This window comes from Nycticebus coucang, chromosome 20, assembly GCF_027406575.1.
Source record: "Nycticebus coucang isolate mNycCou1 chromosome 20, mNycCou1.pri, whole genome shotgun sequence".
Lineage (NCBI taxonomy): Eukaryota > Metazoa > Chordata > Mammalia > Primates > Lorisidae > Nycticebus > Nycticebus coucang.
In genome coordinates this window covers 47,111,875-47,133,244 of record NC_069799.1, presented here as the reverse complement: position 1 = coordinate 47,133,244, position 21,370 = coordinate 47,111,875, and the positions used below count along the sequence as shown (strand labels likewise).

Sequence of the window (21,370 nt, the reverse complement as noted above, 5' to 3'; positions counted from 1 at the left end):
GGTGCAGCTTTCCATTTTACTACTCCATTCATAATAATAATAGGAGAAAAATATTACTTAAAAACCATCAATTAGTGTGCTAATATTGGCAGGAAGGAAGGAAAGTAGGGTGGGAAGGAGAGAGGGAGGGAAGGAAGGGAAGAAGGAAGGGAGGGAAGGAAGGAGGGAGTAGGAGAGAGGGAGGGAAAGAAGGAAGGAAAGGAAGGGAGGAGGGAGTAGGAGGAAGGGAGGGAGGGAAGGAAGGAAGTAAGGAAGGGAGGGAAAGAGGATAGGAAGGAAGGAAGTAGTAAGAGGGAGGAAAGGAATGAAGGATGGAAGGAAGGAGGTAGGAAGGGGGGAGGGAGGGAGGAGGCAAGTAAGCAAAAAGGTTGTGGTAAGTCTGTTGAAAGAGTAATGTTTTTTCTAAAGCAGCTATTTACACTAGACTTACATAGACTGACACTCACCTCACATCTTCTCAGAGCTACAATAAAATGAACAAGTCAAAATAAAACCATCCTGAGTCTTCCCAAGGAAGAGGAGGAGGGATGGGGAACTTCTCTAGAATCTGCTCTTAACATAACCTTTCAATAAGACCACTACGATCTCCTGATTCAATTCAATATCCATTATGTCCCTCTCCCCAACTCTCTGTTCCCCTTCCCTGTTTACTTTTACCTTCTTCTCTATACGTAACACTACTGTATCACAACTATACAAGTGACTTTGTTATTATATTTACCACTAACTTATCATGAATGTTTTGGTCTATCATCCCCCATTAAAACATTTATGTGCTCAGAACAGCATCCAGCACAGAAATCAGCTGAGTGAACAGAACTGAGATTTATGCCTAGAAACTATACCCAAATATAAATATTTAAGAAAGACAGATCGAGGGCATAAAAAGCCAATGTGATTCTAATATAGATCACATTTACCTTTTACATCAAGAATTATAATTTTAGGCCAGGTGTGGAGGCTCAGGCTTGTAATCCCAACACTCTGGGAGGCGGAGGCAGAGGCAGGTGGATCTCCTATGCTCAGGAGTTCAAGACCAGCCTGAACAAGGGCAAGACCTCATCTTTACTAAAAAATAGAAAAACTATGGAGGCGGAGCATGATAGCAGACGGGATAGACGTTTAGCTCAGCTCTCCCAGAACAACAGAACAAGGAGGAGTGGGGATGATGCCACTGGAACCAGCTTTCAACAGAAGCTCCAATCCGAAGGAGATAACGGCCAGAAAGAAAGCTGAAGGGGAGAGCTGAGCTGAGAGAAGAGATAGATAATTACACATCTTCTCTGCTGAGGCAAGCTGCGATACCAAGGAAACAAATTTTAGAACTGGACTGAGCTTGGGGGAACACTCCCCAGTTGCCATTGAGTACCTGAGGCAGGCAGCCTTTAGCTCCCCCTGGTGGCTGGTGGCAGAGGGTGGTGGCCGGAGCAAGGAGGCATTGACTTTACTTTGACTCTGGCAGGAGCAAAGCCCTGGCACATTTGCTTATTGGACAGAACTGGGCCACAGAGACTGGGTTATCAGAGTCTGGCAGTGGGGTTACCAGAAAGACAGGGGTTACCAGAGACTGGTGGTGAAAAAGGTGCAAGGTGGGGAAAAAGGAATCAACCCCCTTGGTCCAACTCTTCTATTGGGCGGGTCTTTCTGATTCCACAGAGCACCGGAGCCACACTTGAGCTGCCAGTAGACCCCTGCTATCTAGTTGTTAGAGACCTTTTGAACTCTCCCACTAGAGAGTTGGTGCTGACTGGGACAATCGGTTTGGAACTCTTGAACTAGGCAAATCACCTGAGGACCCTCCAAGGTGGTACCCTGCTTCTGTGGTAGTAGGAAGGCTTGATTTTCCTCTTCCAGTTGTTGCCCATGGGGGGTGGGATGCATTTCTCCATAGCTGAGACTTCAACCCAGAGTTACTGATTCACTAGGATTGGACAGAGAGCAGATGAATATAAGACAGAGCCACCTAGCCCCACCATACAAAGCAGGTCCCCAGAGTCTCAGGTCCTGTACTGTACAGGTCCTTTGCAAAGCTGTAGGGGAAAAGCTAAAGTCACCAGTCCCAGTCCCAGCTCTTTGGCAAAGGGCTGTTTAACCACAACCCCAGGAGCCCTCTATCCAGTTTCAGATGAATAGAAGACAGAGCCACCTATCCCCACCACACCAAGCAGGTCCCCAGAGTCTCCTATACTGTACAGGTCCTTTGCAAAGCTGTAGGGGAAAAGCTGCAGTCACCAGTCCCAGCTCTTTGGCAAAGGGCTGGTTAGCCACAACCTCCGGAGCCCCCAGTCCAATTTCACCTTACCTGCTCATCTAGCCAGATGGTAAAAAACATTCATGGGGTGAAATCAGGAGAAAAACTCTGGCAACATGAATAATCAGAGTAGATCAACTCCCCCAAGGAACAACAAAGCGGCCACACCAGAAGATCCCATTCATAAACAAATGGCTGAGATGTCAGAAATTGAGTTTAGAATTTGGATGGCAAATAAGATTAACAGAATGGAAGTAAAGTTGGAAATAGAAAATCTAGGAATAATTCAAAGGTTGTCTCATGAGTTCAATGAATTTAAAGACAAAATCAGCAAAGATTTTGACACATTGAGAAAAGAAGTTGCAGTCCTCCAAGATATGAGAAATATAGTAGAATCCCTCAGTAACAGAATGGAGCAGGCAGAAGAAAGGATTTCTGACACTGAAGACAAAGCTTCTGAATGCTCCCAAATGCTCAAAGAGGAAGAGAAGTAGAGAGAAAAATGGATCATTCTCTCAGAGAGCTCTGGGATAATTCCAAAAAAGCAAACATTTGCCTTATAGGAATTCCTGAAGGTGATGAGGTTGCATTGAAAAGCCCAGATGCTTTACTCCAAGAGATAATCAAGGAGAACTTCCCACACATCATAAGAGATTCTGAAATTCAGGTAGTAGACAGTTTCAGAACCCCAGTACAACTCAATTCAAATAAAGCATCTCCCAGACACATTATAATTAACTTTGCCAACATTAATATGAAGGACAAAATACTGCAACCAGCCAGACATAAGGAAATCATAACCTACAAGGGGAAGAACATTAGAATGACTGCAGATCTCTCTGTTGAAACTTTTCAAGCCAAAAGAGGTTGGTCATCTACCTTCAACCTCCTAAAACAAAACAATTTTCAACCCAGGATCCTGTATCCAGCTAAACTAAGTTTAATTTATGATGGAGAAATTAAATACTTTAATGACATTCATATGTGGAAGAAATTTGCCATAATTAAATAAGCTCTCCAGGATATTCTCAGACCCATCCTCCACAATGACCAGCACCTCCACAATACTCTACCACCAAAGTAAACTCACTCAGAAACTTTTGATCAAATCCAAACTTCCACAGTGGGAAAAGGATTAAAAAGGTCCCCTGGACTTTCAAAAAACTCGGCACCCAAAATACTACCAGGATTATCAATACTCTTAATTAATGTGAATGACTTAAATTGTCCTCTAAAGAGGCACAGGCTGGCTGACTGGATACAAAAACTCAGGCCAGATATATGCTGCATACAAGAATCTCATCTTACCTTTAAAGATAAATATAGACTCAGGCTGAAGGGATGCTCATCTATAATTCAGGCAAATGGAAATCAGAAAAAAGCAGGTGTTGCGATTTTATTCGCAGATACGATAGGCTTTAAACCAAAAAAAGTAAGGAAAGATAAGGATGGTTGCTTCTTATTTGTTAAGGGAAACACTCAACATGATGAGATTTCAATTATTAATATTTATGTACCCAACCAGAATGCTCCTTAACTTATAAGAGAGACTCTAACTGACATGAGCAACTTGATTTCCTCTAGCACCATAATAGTCGGAGATTTTAACACCCCCTTGGCAGTGTTGGATACATCTTCCAATAAGAAACTAAGCAAAGAAATTTTAGACTTAAAATTAACCATTCAACAATTGGATCTAACAGACATCTACAGAACATTTCATCCTAACAAAACTGAATACACATTCTTCTCATCAGCCCATGGACCATCCTCCAAAACCGATCACATTTTAGGTCACAAGTCTAACCTTAACAAATTAAAAAAAAATCGAAATCATTCTTTGTATCTTCTTGGGCCATCATGGAATAAAAGTTGAACTCAGTAACAACAGGAATATGCAAACTCACACAAAGACATGGAAACTAAATAATCTTATGCTGAATGACAGCTGGGTCATAGATGAAATTAAGAAAGAAATTACCAAATTTTTGGAACAAAACGAGAATGATGACATGAACTACCAGTAACCTGTGGGATACTGCAAAGGCAATCCTAAGAGGAAACTTTATAGCATTGCAAGTCTTCCTCAAGAGAACGGAAAGAGAGGAAATCAACAACTTAATGGGACATCTCAAGCAACTGGAAAAGGAAGAACACTCCAACCCCAAACCCAGCAGAAGAAAAGAAATAACCAAAATTACAGCAGAATTAAATGAAATTGAAAACAAAAGAATTATACAATAGATCAATGAATCAAAAAATTGGTTTTTTGGAAAGGTCAATAAAATAGATAAACCTTTGGCTAATCTAGCCAGAAATAAAAGAGTAAAATCTCTAATTTCATCAATAAAAATAACAGATATGAGATAAGCACAGACTCCTCAGAAATTAAAAAAATCCTTAATGAATATTACAAAAAACTCTATTCTCAGAAATATGAAAATCTGAAGGAAATTGACCAATACTTGGAAGCACACCACCTTCCTAGACTTAGCCAGGAAGAAGAGGAAATATTGAACAGGCCTATATCAAGTTCTGAAATGCATCAACTATACAAAAGCTCCCCAAAAAGAAAACTCCAGGACCAGATAGCTTTTCATCAGAATTCTACCAAACCTTTAAGGAGGAACTAGTACCTATATTACTTAACCTTTCCAAAACATAGAAAAAGAAGGAATACTTCCCAGCACATTCTATGAAGCAAATATCACCCTGATCCCCAAACCAGTAAAAGACCCAACAAGAAAAGAAAATTATAGACCAATATCTCTAATGAATATTGATGCAAAAATATTCAATAAGATCCTAGCAAACAGAATCTAGCAACACATCAAACAAATTATACACCACGACGAAGTGGGTTTTATCCCAGTGTCTCAAGGCTGGTTCAATATACATAAATCTATAAATATAATACATCACATAAACAAATTAAAAAAAAAAAGACCATATGATTCTCTCAATTGATGCAGAAAAGGCTTTTGATAACATCCAGGATCCTTTCATGATCAGAACACTTAAGAAAATAGGCATAGAAAGGATGTTTCTTAAACTGATAGAGGCCATCTACAGCAAACCCACAGCCAATATTGCATTGAATGGATTAAAACTGAAAACATTTCTGCTCAGATCAGGAACCAGGCCTGGTTGCACGCTGTCTTCACTGCTTTTTATTATTGTAATGGAAATCTTAGCCATTGCAATCAGGCAAGAGAAAGTGATTAAGGGTATCTATATAGGATCAGAAGAGGTCAAACTTTCACTCTTCTTCACAGATGATATCACTGTATATCTGGAAAATCCCAAGGACTCAACTTCAAAACTCTTAGAAGTGATCAAGGAATATAGCAGCGTCTCAGGCTGCAAAATCAATACTCACAAATCAGTAACATTCATACATACCAACAATAGACAAGCTGAAAAAACAGTTAAGGACTCTATTCCTTTCACAGTAGTGCCAAAGAAAATGAAATATCTGGGAGTGTACCTAACAAAGGACATGAAAGATCTCTATAAAGAGAACTATGAAACTGAGAAAAGAAATAGCTGAAAATGTTAACAAATGGAAAAACATACCATGCTCATGACTGGGAAGACTCAACATTGTTAAAATATCCACACTACCCAAAGCCGTCTACAGATTTAATGCAATCCCTATTAAAGCACCTCTGTCATACTTTAAAGATCTGGAAAAACTAGTACTTCATTTTCTATAGAAACACAAAAGGCCTCCAATAGCCAAGACATTACTCAGAAATAAAAACAAATCAAGTGGAATCATGCTACCAGACTTCAGACTATACTATAAATCAAAAGTGATCAAAACAGCATGGTACTAGCTCAAAAATAGAGAGGTAGATGTATGGAACAGAATTGAGAACCAAGAGGTGAATCCAGGTGCTTACCGTCATTTGATCTTTGATAAGCCTATCAAAAATATAAATTGGGGGAAAGACTGCCTATTTAACAAATGGTGCTGGGTGAACTGGCTGGCAACTTGTAGAAGACTGAAACTGGACCCACACCTTTCACCATTAACAAAAATTGACTCTCACTGGATAAATGACTTAAACCTAAGACATGAAATCATAAAGATTCTTAGATAGAGTGCAGGGGAATCACTTGAAGAAACTGTCCTGGAAGAAAACTTTATGAGGAGGACCCTCCCAGGCAATTGAAGAAATACCAAAAATATATTACTGGGATCTGATCAAACTAAAAATCTTCTGCACAGCCAAGAACACACTAAGTAAAGCAAGTAGACAGCCCTCAGAATGGGAGAGGATATTTGCAGGTTATGTTTCTGACAAAGGTCTGATAACTAGAATCCACAGAGAACTCAAACTTATCAATAAGAAAAGAACGAGTGATCCTATTTCATTGTGGGCAGGAGACTTAAACAGAAACTTCTCTGAAGAAGACAGGTGCATGGTCTACAGGCACATGAAAAAAATGCTCATCATATTTAATCATCAGAGAAATGCAAATCAAAACCACTTTGAGATATCACCTAACTCTAGTAAGAGTGGCTCACATCACAAAATCCCAAAACCATAGATGTTGGTGTGGATGTGGAGAAAAGGGAACACTTCTGCACTGCTGGTGGGAATGCAAGCTAATACATTCCTTTTGGAAAGAAGTTTGGAGAATACTCAGGCATCTAAAAATAGACCTGCCATTTAATACTGCAATTCCTCTACTAGGAGTACATCCAAAATACCAAAAATCACTTTGCAACAAAGATATTTGCACCAGATTATTCACTGGAGCTGAATTCATAATTACCAAGCCATGGAAGAAGCCCAAGTGCCCAGCGACCAGTGAATGGATTAATAAATTGTGGTATATGTCTACCACAGAATACTAAAAGATGGTGACTTTACCTCTTTTATGTTTATATGGATAGAGCCGGAACATATTCTCCTTAGTAAAGTATCTCAAGAATGGAAGAAAAAGTATCCAATGTACTCAGTACTTTTATGAAACCAATTTATATTCACTCACACTTTCTTATGAAAGATAGAACACAACTATAGCCCAGGATGAAGGAGAGAAATGAAGGGGGAAGGGTGGGGAGGGGGGAGGTTTGATAGAGGGAGGGTAAACAATGGGACCACACCTGTGGAGCATATCACAAGGGTACAAGTCAAATCTGTCAATGATAGAACATAAATGTCTTAACACAATAATCAAGTAAATGAGGTGAAAACTGTATTTATTAGTTTGAGATAAGCACTCCAAATTGTATAAAAAAAATCAACACATTGTACCCCACATATGCATAAATGTATTCATGATCTATGTGTATATCACTTAATAAAAGGAAAAAAAAAAATAGAAAAACTAGCCAAGTGTTGTGGTGGGCACTTGTAGTCCCAGCTCCTCAGGAGGCTTAGGCAGGAGGATCACTTGAGCCCAAGAAGAGGTTGCTATGTCATAGCACTCTACTTGAGGAGACAGAGTCAGACTTTGTTTGGAAAAAAAAAAAAGAATTACAATTTTAAATCTACCACCCACATAAATTTGATTATGACTTGGGACTTCACAGAAATCTACATAAAACCCTCAAGTGGATGCTAATTCCTACCAGCCTCCAAAGTTCAGCAAAAGCTAGAAGAACTCTAATAAACACACTAACATTCACTTTTAGCTTTTAGTGCTCACTTTTCTGTCTATTTTACATGGGAGGCTTTGTGTTGCATCACCGTCTCATGGAGAGGTAATGTCTTCCAAAAGTCCATTTATCCAAATGACTTCAACAAGCTGTCTTTGGGCAGCACATGAAGATTCAGCCCAAAGCGGGGCAGAATAGTACTTAATGCGCAAGGTAGAAATAGGAAAAAATACAGAAAGATTTATTATTAGTTTTCTCTCATGTTTCCTAACCAGACGGAACAAGTCCCAAACTGTCTGAATATCCGTAAGATGAATTTTCACTCTTGTTTTGGCTTAAGCCACCAAAAGTGTTTTAGTAGCTTTTTAATGCCGAAGCTTCCTCCCCGCCTCCTCCCCTGACACATTATGTGATTTTATTACTTTACTTTCGAAAATGTCAGATTTCATTAAAGATAAAACTTGTCATGTAGGAAAATATACTAAATGCCTGACATTTGGTTTTAACATACTGTTTGGGAAAATACTTTAAAATGCAGAGGGAGTTTATTAAAAGGAACTGTCACGGAGATGTTTTAGGGGCTAAAATGGAGCTTAGGAATAACACGTTTACATAATAAACAGAAAATGAGATGCTTCTGATCAAAGCTCAAAATCCCCCATTGTCATATTTTTGCCATGGTAACAACATGAGTCTATTGTTATTTCTTGACTGTTAAATCCAAGAATAAAAATCAGGTAGTATTATGATAATAATATAGAAAAAATAATACTTTGTACGTTCTGAACAATATTTATCAAATGGTTTCAAGGCAAATATTTTTCCAGTGGCTTTGACAATGCTGGGTGAAAATAAATGGTGTTTGAGTAGGACTGTGAAGCTTATATGATTTCCATCTTCCTATACAATCTGTAAGAGCCAAGAAAGCAACTTCCTAAGTATATAAAAATTATTTTACAATCATGAAAAATGTGTAATTAATTCAGGAATGATCCAGAATTTCCAAAATTAGTATCTACTGCTTGATTAGCTCTTTTAGTTGATCAGCTATTAAATAATCTAACTTACAAGTGTTCTGAACACTGACATTCAAAATCAGAAGTCTAATGATACTTGAACATTTCATGTTTATCTTCTTTGTATTTTTAGTTAATGTGTGAGGTCTTCCTTTTATTAAAACCATATTAGGTGACAAGAATTGGTTTAAGTCTTTGCAAAGAGTATTTTTTTTTTTTTTGGTTTAACCCTTAAAACAAAACATAGAAAGCAGGTGTTTCTTATCGTCTCCCTTTTTCAGATGAAGAAATGAAGGTCAGAGAGATACAAACTGTGCGTTGTCACACAGCTACTGAAAGGGAGAGGAGGATGCCAAGGCAGCTGGTCTTGTCCAGAGGCTGGTTTCTTATCTTCTATACAATGTCCTGCTTTACAAGCTACACACAGATTTCTCCAGGCAGTAGACTCCAAACCTCTGACACTTCAAATATGCCATACACACAAGCAGAAAGATTTTCTGAGCAAGGAATCCAAAGAAACAAAAGTGAATAACGGGACAAGACCCATCATTGTGAAACCAGTTAAAATTTAAAAACTCAGTTGGAAATGTTTAACAGGAGCTGGGTAGAGCAGAAAATAATGAAACATGATATAGTTAGAGCTTAGCAGAAGAAGGCAAGCAGTGAAAAGAGATAAATGGTTGTCACTGGGGCAACCTAATTAATTATTTACTCCAGGGCTGGAAACCTCAACACCAGCCGGTTGAGAAGCATTTGAGTGTCCCCACTGGGCCACTTGGGAGCGTCAACCTTCAGCATCTCCGGTTCAGGAATATTTTGAGGGCAACACTCCTGTTGACATAAAAGAGAAATCTCTGGGAATAGGACTAGAACTTAAGGGATTCCAAGTAGGAGACAAAGGTAGCAAGTGCTGCAGGGGATCTGTCTGGCCCCCATGCAGAGCAACCCAAGATTAAATTGTAGAGGGGATGTGGGGCAGTGGTCGTGTATATAATTAACCCAAGATTCTGGCCAGGGGAGTTGTAGTTCGATGATCATGAATCTAGACAACCAGCATGCATGTACCAGAAGCCAAAATACCTCAGGGTTGGGGCTGACAATGGACTGTTGTGAAATCTATTTCTGAGAACGTTGTTCTAATCTTGAGAAGCACTGGGATGATGCTGTGACGCTGCTCTGTCCTGATGACACTCTGAAGCGCTGAGCAGGTCACATGAGAGCTGGGGTGAGGTCACCCAGTTCTGAGGATGCCAATTAAAGTACACGGGTGAAGACAGGCCACGCTGTGTCTGGGAGAGGAGCTTAAAGCTCCTGGGAGTCCAGCCCCACTACAATGGGGAAACCCACCACAGGCCACCTCCCCGCTGAGTACGGCCCAAACCTCTGGACATTGGACAAAAGGCAACGACCTCACGATGCTGGAAAGCAAACAGAAGCAGGCAGAGTGTGGAGGGGAGTCCAATCAGACGTGACTCCAGAGATGATAAAGTCTCCTGTTTACGTTTTCCTCTTGCTGTCTGTCAGACGTTTGTCTCTTCAAACCTCATGCTGAAATTTAATCTCAATGTTGGAGGTCTGGGCTGGAGGACAGGGGATCTAGGTCATGGGAGTGGATCCCTCATGAACAGATCAATGCCCTCCCTGGGCCAAGAGTGAGCAAGTTCTCAGCTCTATTTGTTTCCCAGAGAGCTGCTTGTTAAAAAACCTAACACCAGAGCCTCCTTCTGTCGCTGTGTGACCTCTGCACACACCATCTCCCCATCACCTCTCCCACAAGTCGAAGCAGCCTGAAGCCCTCACCGGATGGCCAGTCTTCCAACCAGCAGAACCGTGAGCCAAATCAACCTTTCTTTCTTTATAAATTACCCAATCTTAGGTATTACTTTATAGCAACATGCAACAGACTGAGGCACCTCTCATCCTGGGCTCTGCCCAGAGAGGTTGGGTCACCATCTCCCAGCTGCACCGTGGGGCAGTGGCCAGAGTGGAGAAGACTCCACAAAAGTTTGGGGCTCACTTCTAAGTGGGGGATGAGTGAGAGCTGCCCGACAAAGGCTTTGAGAAATGATTTAGGACTTAAACCACTACATCAGTCTCTGCCTGACCCAAGTGTCACCTGCATGGAACCACCCAATACATCAGAGACTGAAAACTGGACTAATGCGTGCACACTCAACCAACTTAACCAGGCTGATATCCTGCAAAAACCTGCACATTTTCTACAGGAGGATGACACCACTCAAAATCCATACAGCATAATGTTCAAGATATCCAGGATGTGGAACAAAATGATGTAACATATAAAGAACACAACAAAAGTAACAAATTCTCAAGGAGAAACAATTGACAGACTTCAATGCCAAAATGACTCTGATATTACAATTATCCAAACAACAAAGCATCTGTCTTAACTAAGCTTCATCAGGTAAAGGTAAACATGCCTAGAATTGTTGGGAAAATAAAGTCCTTAGCAGATAAACAGAAGCTATGAAAAGGAACTAAGGGGCGATTTCACAGCTGAAAAGTTACAACGTCCGAACAAGAAAAGTTGCTTGGTGGACTAAATAGCACATGATAAAGGAAGGTTCAGGGATCTTGGAGACAGACCAATAGCAATGATCAAATTGGAAAAAAACAAACAAACAACAACAAAAAAACACTAGAAAAAAATTAATCAACACCTCTGGGACAGTATTAAAGGATCTAACATATTCACCATCGGTGTTCTTTCCAGGGCCACTGGATGAGAGATCAAGAATGAGTGAACAATTTTTGGATTCAGTAACTACGAAGATGGAGATTTCCTGATGCTCTATCCCAAATTAGCAGAGACCTGCTCAGGAAATCTTGTGCCCAGAACAAAAAATAACCACTTTAACTTACTCCAACATCAGTCTTCTTGTGTATACCTTCCTAAAGGGAGCTGTAGCGACAGGCCATGGACACCTGCACACAGCACCATGCAACAGAAGACCGCGCCCCTGGCCCACCTTCTTCCCTTTGGTTATTTCTTTTCCATAACAATCAACCATCTTTAGCTGCTTTTGACTGTGATTTAGTTTTATTCCTCCCTGGGTTACTGTCTGGCCTCACAGTTTATCCTCATCTGTTTCCCCTTTCTCATCTCCAAGGAAAGAGTTTTTATAATTAGAACCTACAGGAAAGGGAAAAAATAGTTTATCCTACTTTCCGTTTTCAATCAGATCCCTATAGTCCCTAGGCTACAAGCCAGTACCAGTCCCTGGCCTGTTAGGAACTGGGTCGCACAGCATCACCCATCTGAGCTGTGACTCCTGCCTCCTGTTCCTCCTAGGCAGGTCCATGGAAAAGTTGTCTTCCATGAAACCAGTCCCAGATACCAAAAAGGTACTAGTGTGTGGCCTGTTACACAACAGGAGGGCTACACAACAGGAGGTGAGTAGTAGGCGACAGAGGAGAGTTTCACCTCTGTTTACAGTCACTCCTATCACTGGCATCACTTCCTGAGCTCCACCTCCTGTCCCACCACCACTATCCGTGGAAAAATTGTCCTTTATGAACCTGGTCTCTGGTGCCAAAAAGGCTGGAAATTACTGTCCTAAGAGAAGCTCAAAGTTATTGAGTCAATATTAACTCCTTGGCTACAGAGAGCCACATAGATGGAAGGCGAAATAAAAAATCATACACAGCTGGGCATAGTGGCAGGCACCTATAGTCCCAGCTACTCAAGAAACTGAGGTGAGAAGATTGCTTGAGCCTGGGAGTTTGAGACCAAACTGGACAACATTGCAAGACCCCGCTGAGAAAAAAGAAACAAAGAAAAGGAAATCATGCTGTCTTTGCCCTTTTACTACAACATATCTCTCTCCTCAGCTTTGGAGAAGAGGCACAGAGGAACAGTGGGATGGGAGAGGGACAGGAAATCTCAAGTAGCACCCCCAAATTCCTCTATAACCACCTGGCTCTGTGTGGGTTGGGAAATGTGTTTATTCTTTTTAGTGTGATTCTGTAAGAAATAGAAGCAGGGTGCTGTAAACTCTGTAGGAAACACAGAAACCTACGGAAATCCTCTTCCAGTTTTGGGAAGGTTCTATATACACAGACGAGGACACGTGGACATTGTTAATAAAGGAAATTTTGAATTTCCTTTGAAATATGTGAATATAGGCAGTGCCCAGGTTATGAACAAGATAGATTCTTGTAGGTGTCTTCTCTAATTGAATTTGTATGTAAGTTTGAACAGGTACATTTATCTATTACCTGTTAACAGTCCCCGTTTATAAGTGCAAGTCATATGTAAGTCGGATGTTTTTAACTCGTGGACTTATTGTAATAACCCCCATGCATACTTGTAAGTTGTACATGTAAGTTGGATATTTGTAACTCTGAGAGTGCCTGTATGTGTTTCTAAATAACGCAAATAATGTTAGTAGGTGATGATACTAATGATCACTTCCTGTGCCATCAGATCTGAGAAGCCCCAAATCATTTCCCACCAGTCACCCCCATCTGTCTGAAATAGCAGCAAGTGCTCTTCAGAGAAGTCCCTCTTACTAAGTCAGGCAGGTTCTTAGCTTTTCCAGGGATCCTCATCCCTGTACTGTCATCTTGAGTTTGTAAGGGATCAACAAAAAAGAGAATCCTCCAAAACTTGTCCAGCATCATCGGCTTTGGTCCTGGAACTTAGAAACCTCTCACTACATTGTCAAAGAAACCACAAAACAGGGAGAAGTAAAACAGAGCTTGTGACTTGCAGACAACTGTGCAGGCTGTGTGAGACAGATGCTAGACTGTGGATCTGAGCCGGATCAAGCAATGTTTGTGGAAACACCAACATACATTTCTTAGCTACTTTATTTTATTTATTTATTGAGGCACAGTCTCACTTTGTGGCCCTCGGTAGAGTGCTGTGGCTTCAGAGAGCTCAGCAACCTCAAACTCTTGGGCTTAAACGATCCTCTTGCTTCAGCCTCCCCAGTAGCTGAGACTACAGGCATCTGCCATAACGCCCGGCTATTTTTAGATATGGGGGTCTCCCTCTAGCTCAGGCTGGTCTCGAACTCATGAGCTCAAGCAAGCTACCCACCTCAGCCTCCACAGTGCTAAGATTACAGGTGTAAGCCACTGCACCCACCCTTATTAGCTACTTTAAAGGAGTTTCATTAACTGACTTTGCACCTTGCAATATCCTGGAACGAACTGTGCTGTGATAGTTTATTTCTCTGAATGTCTAAATACCATAGGAAGCTTTTACCACATTGTTGCCTCAAAATGATTCTAAACAAACTTGCATTGTGTTAAAAAAAAAAAAATACCCATTCCTATGATTTATTTGCCCCACCGTGTGATATTATATATTAAGGTGGTATCTGCTATCTGCTCTCCCACAGAGATGCCACTAAGATGACAGCACTGTCCTTCACAGACAATCTTTTAGAGATGAGAGTCTCACTTTGTTACCTTTAGTAGAGTGCTGTGGTGTCACAGCTCACAGTAACCTCCAACTCCTGGGCTTAGGCAGTTCTCTTGCCTCAGCCTCCTGAGTAGCTGGGACTACAGGCGCCTGGCACAATGCCCGGCTATTTTTCTGTTGCTGTTTGGCCAGGGCTGGGTTTGAACCTGCCACCCTCGACATATGGGGCCCATGCCCTACTCACTGAGCCCCTGGTGCTGTCCAGACAATCTTAAAAGTCTCTGAAACTCATCTAAATACAAAACACAAAGTATTTCAAGTTAGCGACCAGACAAAAAGTGTTCAAGAGGAGGGGATTTTTAGCCTGAAAACTTCAAGGAGGATGTGCTTTGAAGTTAAATTCTTACAGCTTCACCTGTTTCCTCAGAATTACACACAAAACCACACACTTACCAACCAAGACAACAAGCCTGTATTTCTCATTACTCTGCCGCCGATACGGTGTCACTTCTTCATAGGTGGGGACGTCTGCGGTGTCATACTGATCGCTCTTCCTGCATTCATACATGGATTTATTTGTTTTCTTATCTCTTCTACTGAGACGAAAACTTCTCCTAAAACCAGCTGCAAATATTAAAAATAGACAAGTTTTCAGCAATAGGAACCAAAAAAGGAAAACCCCAAAAGACAAAAATAAGAAACCCTCAACATTGGGTTGGATTTTATTCACCATGATATTGTTACAAGTGTATTTAGTAAGAGAAAAAATTAAATACTAAATAATTAGTAATAAAAATAATACTTAAATAATAAACAATTTATTTAAGAGAATTATCTAATATTTGTCAATGTAGTTATAATACCATACACATATTTGGCTCTAACTCATAAAGAGTGCTTTTCAGAAATCATTGAGTGAAGTAACTGTGTAATACAGCAAAATGAGTCAGAAAACATAATTTACCATGAACTAGTGAACATATTTGATATGAGAAAGTTTTTGAAAGAACTATTTGAAAGCATTTTAAAAATAAATAACAATTTCTCTCATTCATAAATAGTAACAAAATGTATTATAGTCTAAGCACAACCTAACCACATATCTGAGGCCCAGATAGCATCAACTGTTAAATAAGTAGAAAACTAAATTAGAAAGACTATAGTATTAAATATGCCGGTTTCATGAATCAGGCTCAGTCAATAATGGGTAGGTCCTAAGCAAGTCATTTAACTTTAACTGGACTCCAGAGGAAAATGACCGAGCCCTGGGGTTTTTCTCAGATGGAAATGCTACACTCATAATTTGAAACATAGGAAATGAAGAAATAAATTTTAGTCTCTATTATGTACTCTTATCAAAATTAAGTTTTACTAAAATCATTGTTAAATATTTAAGTATAGATTTCACGTCTGCTTAAAAAGCCCTTGCCGGCTCCCCGGTATTATTGACTGGGTGCCCTTAAGAAGCTTAGTAGGCTAAAGCTCCTTCTTTTCATCAAGTCACATTTCATTTCCTTTCTAGAAAAGGGATAGTAACTAGACACATAGTTCAAGAATTTAGTAATACATGCAATCACTTCTCTACTTAACCAACCTCTGCATGCCCTAAAAAACTCAGATGGTAAGAGGAAAGAAAATAGTCTGTTTAATAAAACATAACACATATTCTGTATCAACTTCATAGTGCAAAATAGAATGCACGTACCTTTTTAAAGGTAAAAAAATAAACTCTTGATCAAATTAGGTAAGTAGAGAACTTTTCAAAAATCGGGGTTTTTTGAACAAAATGCAAATATGTAATAACTCATCTATGTGGATTTTAGGAAATACAGTCAGTTTTGGAATCTGTGGGTTCAGGATCCATAGATTCAATCACAGATTGAAATGTTTAGGAAAACAGTGAATCTGTACTGAACACGTACAGATTTTTTTTTTGTTGCCATTATACCCTAAATATAGTTTAACTATTTATATCGCATATCTATTGTATTAGATATGATAAGTAACCTACAGATTTTTCATTTAGTATACAGGATGATGTGCATAGGTTATTTGTAAATACTAGGCCATTTTTTATACATATATGTACACATGAGTGTCTGTGGATTTTGATATCCAAGGGGGTCCTGAAACCAATCCTGCAGAGACACTGAGAGATGACTGCACAAAGGAAGTGAATGGTTATTACCACTGGGTTCACGAAATTAACAGGATTCAAAATAAATACAGCATTAAAAAACAATTATCATTGACCAGAGTTACATAACTCACCTGACGGATTCAGAGTTTAATAAAAACCAGTTAAGGGACAAAGAATGGAGTGATAAAAATTCCTACGATAATATATTTCTGCGGTCCTCCAAGAGTCTTATTTTGAGGAGATACTTGGGTTATTTGAGGGAAAAATGTTATTGATAGACGATTTCGAATAAGGACGATAGTAAAAGGTAAAGAGGAGGCGTGAACAGAATGAAGGGTGAAACACGTTGGTGTCTTACAGAAAGAGATGAGATCTGAAGAATACAAAAGCGGAAATGTGTCATCCTGGTTCTAGAAGATGTATGGATTTTAAAGCCACAGGTGCAGAGGGAATTCCAGCCTTTTTGTAAAGGGTCAAAGGAAAAGTCATGTGTTACTCTTTGCTTCTCTCATTGTTTAGGTTATTGGGAAAGATTCATAAGAACCCAGAAAAAGGATCCCCTCTGTCATAGAATCTTCACACACCACACCAGAAGCAGCCAAATCCCTTACAACTACACCCCATGCTTTGATGCAGTGGTTCTCAGACAAGGGTGATCTCTTCCAAACCAGCAGAATTTAGCGATTCCAGCTCTGCCCCCGACTCTGTCACTGGTGAATGTTGGCCCAGACTGGAGGCCAGTGGATTAGGGCTTATATTTTAGCACAAAAATGACCCGTGAGCTATTCTAACTAGGAAGCAGAGAAGGCTGGTATTTCCAAGTGTTCCGATTTCAGGTTCCACAGATCTTCCCTCCTGAGAGGCAATTATAGGACAAGCAGGTAGAGCTTTAAATTCCTTCACAATTGTTCCTCTTATGGAGGGCGGGCTTTCCTCTAGTCACTACTGACTTTAGGCACAGGGATGGATGGAATGAGGTGCTTCATGCAAAGTAAACTAAAGTCCAAAAGTGAAAACATGAAACATTTATGATCAGGGGATCACTGCAAAATCCTGAATCTCAGTGTGTTTACCTAACAGAGTCTTTATAATCCACTGAAGTTTTTGCTTTCATCATGAACAATAAAGAGAATGGGGGAAAGAGGGAAGGTATCAGATTCCTAAAGTGAGGTTGTAGGGAAGTCGAAGCTGGGACCGCGTTACAATGGCTGTGGTGGTGTCAGCTGTGTAACGCTTGCTACAGGCAGAATAGGGGCTTGAAGCAACTTAACCAAATTTGAGTAATTTTAATAGTCAACAACGAAAACCCTACTATTATTCCTGTTTCATCTTCTTAATACAATTTTCAACAAAGAGTGACACATTTGGTATTTTCACCAGAGTTAAATGTCTAAGAGCTGGCCAAAAGAACAAAACAGGACTGCTTATGCAGTCTTCATATGCCAAAGCCTTAGAGCTGGAAGGAACTTTGGGTCATCTGGGCCTTCTCTCTGCCTGGTCTCAGCAGGGCACAGCTGTCACTATCACACATTATACTCATTCACATCAGTTTTTCAGTAGACTACCAATATGGTGGCATTCACACAAGGGTATTCAGCACCTCGATCAATAGCCTATTTTACAAAACAAAAGAAAAAAGGCCATCAGGTCACCACAGGGACCCTATAGGAGCCACCAGTCACAGAGTGTTACCAAGTAAGAGAAGGAGGTGGCGGGGCTGGGCCAGTGCTAGGTTCCACCATTTACTTACCAGCTGTGGGCGACTTGGTTTTTTTTTTTTTTTAGTAGCATTTTTATTATTCTTTAATTTTTTTTGAGATAAGAGTTTCACTCTGTTGCCCTTGGTAGAGTGCCATGGCTGTATAGCTCACAGCAACCTCAAACTCCTGGGCTCAAGAGATCCTCCTGCCTTAGTTTTTTCATTTTTAGTAGAGATGGGGGTCACACTCTTGCTCAGGATGGCCTTGAACTCGAGAACTCAAGTGATCCACCTGCCTTGGCCTCCCAGAGTGCTAGGATTACAGGCATGAACCACCGCACCCCGCTTAGGACTTGGGAAGTTTTTTAAAAAGCTTCTCTGTGGTTAATTTTCTCACTTAAAAATGCAGACAATAGTAGTATCTACCTCACAGGGTGGTCAAGGATTAAACAGCAAATCATTTGGTCCCCTTCCCTGGCACATGGAACAAGCTCACATGTGTTAGGCACAGATTTGCACTTGGTCATGCCTCCCACTGCCTGGAAGAATCTTGAAGGGAGGAACACGTAGCCCCTGTATTCCCAGAGCACAGAGTCTAGCCAAAAAAGGGCAAAGTAAATTAAGAGGCTCATTAGTAAGTTTTAAATTGGCTGATGTTGTAAAAGAGACAAAATATTAAAATTAAAGCCAGATTTAAATGTGTTAAGGATTTAAAATGTCCTTAACAAGGTGTAATGCATTTGAAATACAATGGAAAGGTTTAGTATGTTGTTAAATATTTTTTCCAAAGAGTCTCTTTCTTGGGATGTATGTTACTTGTTACCATATTTAAATATGACAAGCATTCTTCCCTCTTAGCTCACCTCTTACTTACTCCCCTGATCTACGTACACATATAAATGCTTTGTATTTACACACACAGATACATACAATATCATATGCATATATACACACAAGGGCTGTCCAGAGGGCTGTCCAGAAAGTATCCACCCATCATTAATACTATTTTTCATAGTATTATTTTTCACCATGTGAATAGACACACACGCAGGGTAAGAAAACAAGGGGGGAAAAAACAGCCTAGAATAACCAATAAAATAGCCAGAACAAAAGATATAACAAAAGACATAAAATCCAAAGTATTTATTTATTATTTCTCATTCCCCCTCCACCCTATGCCACAAACGGCGATTTTCCCAGCATCTGTCCTCCGTGGGTAGTTAAAGGTGGTGGTGCACTGAGCCTGCCCTTCCAGGGAGTGTAATTTTCCAATTTCAGTAAAATAATGATGTGTCAGTTTACCTTAGGTAAGACCAAGCTTCAATTTGGAGAGCAAATTCTAAGTCAGGAAGGGGGGGGGAGGGGGCTTAACAATGTTTTGCCATCAAATCTTACTTGGGTAGCTTATTAAAAAAGAGACCAAAAAGTGTGACCTGGAATTGAAAGCAAGCAGAGGATTCTTTAAGATAAATGTGAACCTATTTAATTTCAGTTCGTTTTCATTGCAAAAGTGTTAGCAAGGAGTGGCTTTTTTTCACTTAGAGCAAAGGAACAGTTTTGCACAAAATATGCTTTTTCCTTATATTTCACGTTTTCGTAATTTATAATTGGCTCAACATTTTTATGGACAGGCTTTTTCCAGAAAGCTTACCCACAGCTGCTAGAGATTTGTGTTTTTGAAAAGAACAGCACGTTTACTTTATTACAATAGGAAAGTGACTGCAGAGTGAGACAGCAGCTGCAGCCCCAATCGCAGACGCTGCTTATCTAATATTTTCCAGTAGATACAATTTATGATGACTTGTTAACTTATCATTTAATTTACAGCTTTGTTTGAAGTAAAAAAAGAGTGTTTTAGCTATAAAGGCAGAGATTTAAGTTGCTTGTTTGTTCCTTATTCCAGTAAGACAGCAGTGAACATACCTTTATTCTGGGTCACTGGTAGTTTTTTTTTTTCCCCTCTGGTAGTTTCATTGGGACAAATTGCTAGAAGCTACGCAGATCCTGTTCAGACACTTCCCAGATCAGTTAACCACGTCCACTTCTACCAGCACTCTGTACAATTGCTCATTTTGCCACTCTCTCACAAAAAGGGCTTCAAATCACTTCTTTAAAATCTTTAGTGTTTTGACAAGTGAAAATTGTACATCACTGTTATTTCAACTGTTAGTGGGGTTGAACTAACTGTTTTCTGTTTTGTTTTTTGAGACAGAGCCTCAGTCTCTTGTCCAGGCTAGAGTGCCATGGCACCATCATAGCTCACAGCAACCTCAAACTCCTAGGCTCAGCCATCTTCCTGCCTCAGTCTTTCTATTTTTAATAGAGATGGGATCTCGCTCTTGCTCAGGCTGGTCTTGAACTCCTGAGCTCAAGCAGTCCATCTGCCTTAGCTTCCCAGAGTGCTAGGATCACAGGTGTGAGCCACCGCACCCAGCTGGGTTAAAGTGCTTTTCGGGTTTATTACTCATTTGCATTTCTCATTTCTTCAGTGAATTAACACATTTTGCTCACACCTTGAATAAGGTCTTCATAAATACATACACACACGTATCTTTTAATAAGATCATGAGCTCTATTGTTGCAAAGACTTGTAAAGGTTTTCAACTTTTTCAATTTTCTTTTTAACTTTTATCACAAAGAAATTTAAAATATTTATGTGTTGAAAACTGTAAATTTCTTTCCTCTGTTTTTATGATCGTCATGAAAATAGTTATGACAATCATAACTGTTTTGATGATTTTCTTATCCTCAGGTCTGATAACTGTTCACCTATATTTTCTTAAGTTTTCAAAAACAGGTTGCAGAGTTTTATACTTAATTTTGTTTATCCCATCTGGAATTACTCAGATCTAATCATGAGATCAAGCTTGTGAAGTGTGGTTGTAACTTTATATTTTTATAAATGATTAGCCAGTGGTCCCTGGAGTACTTAATGAAAAATCCTTTTACTACTTTATGTTTTCACACATGTTGTACTAAAGTACCAGATTGTACATTATGTCAGAAAAAGATAATTTGCAGTCTGAATTTAGCTCATTCTCTTATTAATAATATTAATTAAATTAAAACAACATATAAATGGGGGTGAGAGTTGGTATTTATTGAGCACTTACTGGGCAACAGGCACTATTTGAAATGCTATATGTAGATTAATTTATTTAATGCTCACAGCAACTCCGTAAGGGAGGAATAACAAACCATGTATTTCATCACAAATCCCCAAACCGCAGATGTTGGCATGGATGTGGAGAGAAGGGA

The 21,370-nt window shown here is 39.8% G+C and overlaps 1 protein-coding gene across 7 annotated transcripts in view; it reads right to left on the bottom strand.

Moving 5' to 3' along the window:
* MPP7 (MAGUK p55 scaffold protein 7) overlaps positions 1-21,370 on the bottom strand; it is a 230,649-nt gene that overhangs the window by 19,200 nt on the left and 190,079 nt on the right. For all 7 annotated transcript variants that reach the window (XM_053572981.1, XM_053572980.1, XM_053572985.1 and 4 more), the window contains one exon: positions 14,727-14,897. In XM_053572981.1, the coding sequence (XP_053428956.1) occupies positions 14,727-14,897 (171 nt within the window). The remainder of the gene's footprint in view (positions 1-14,726; positions 14,898-21,370) is intronic.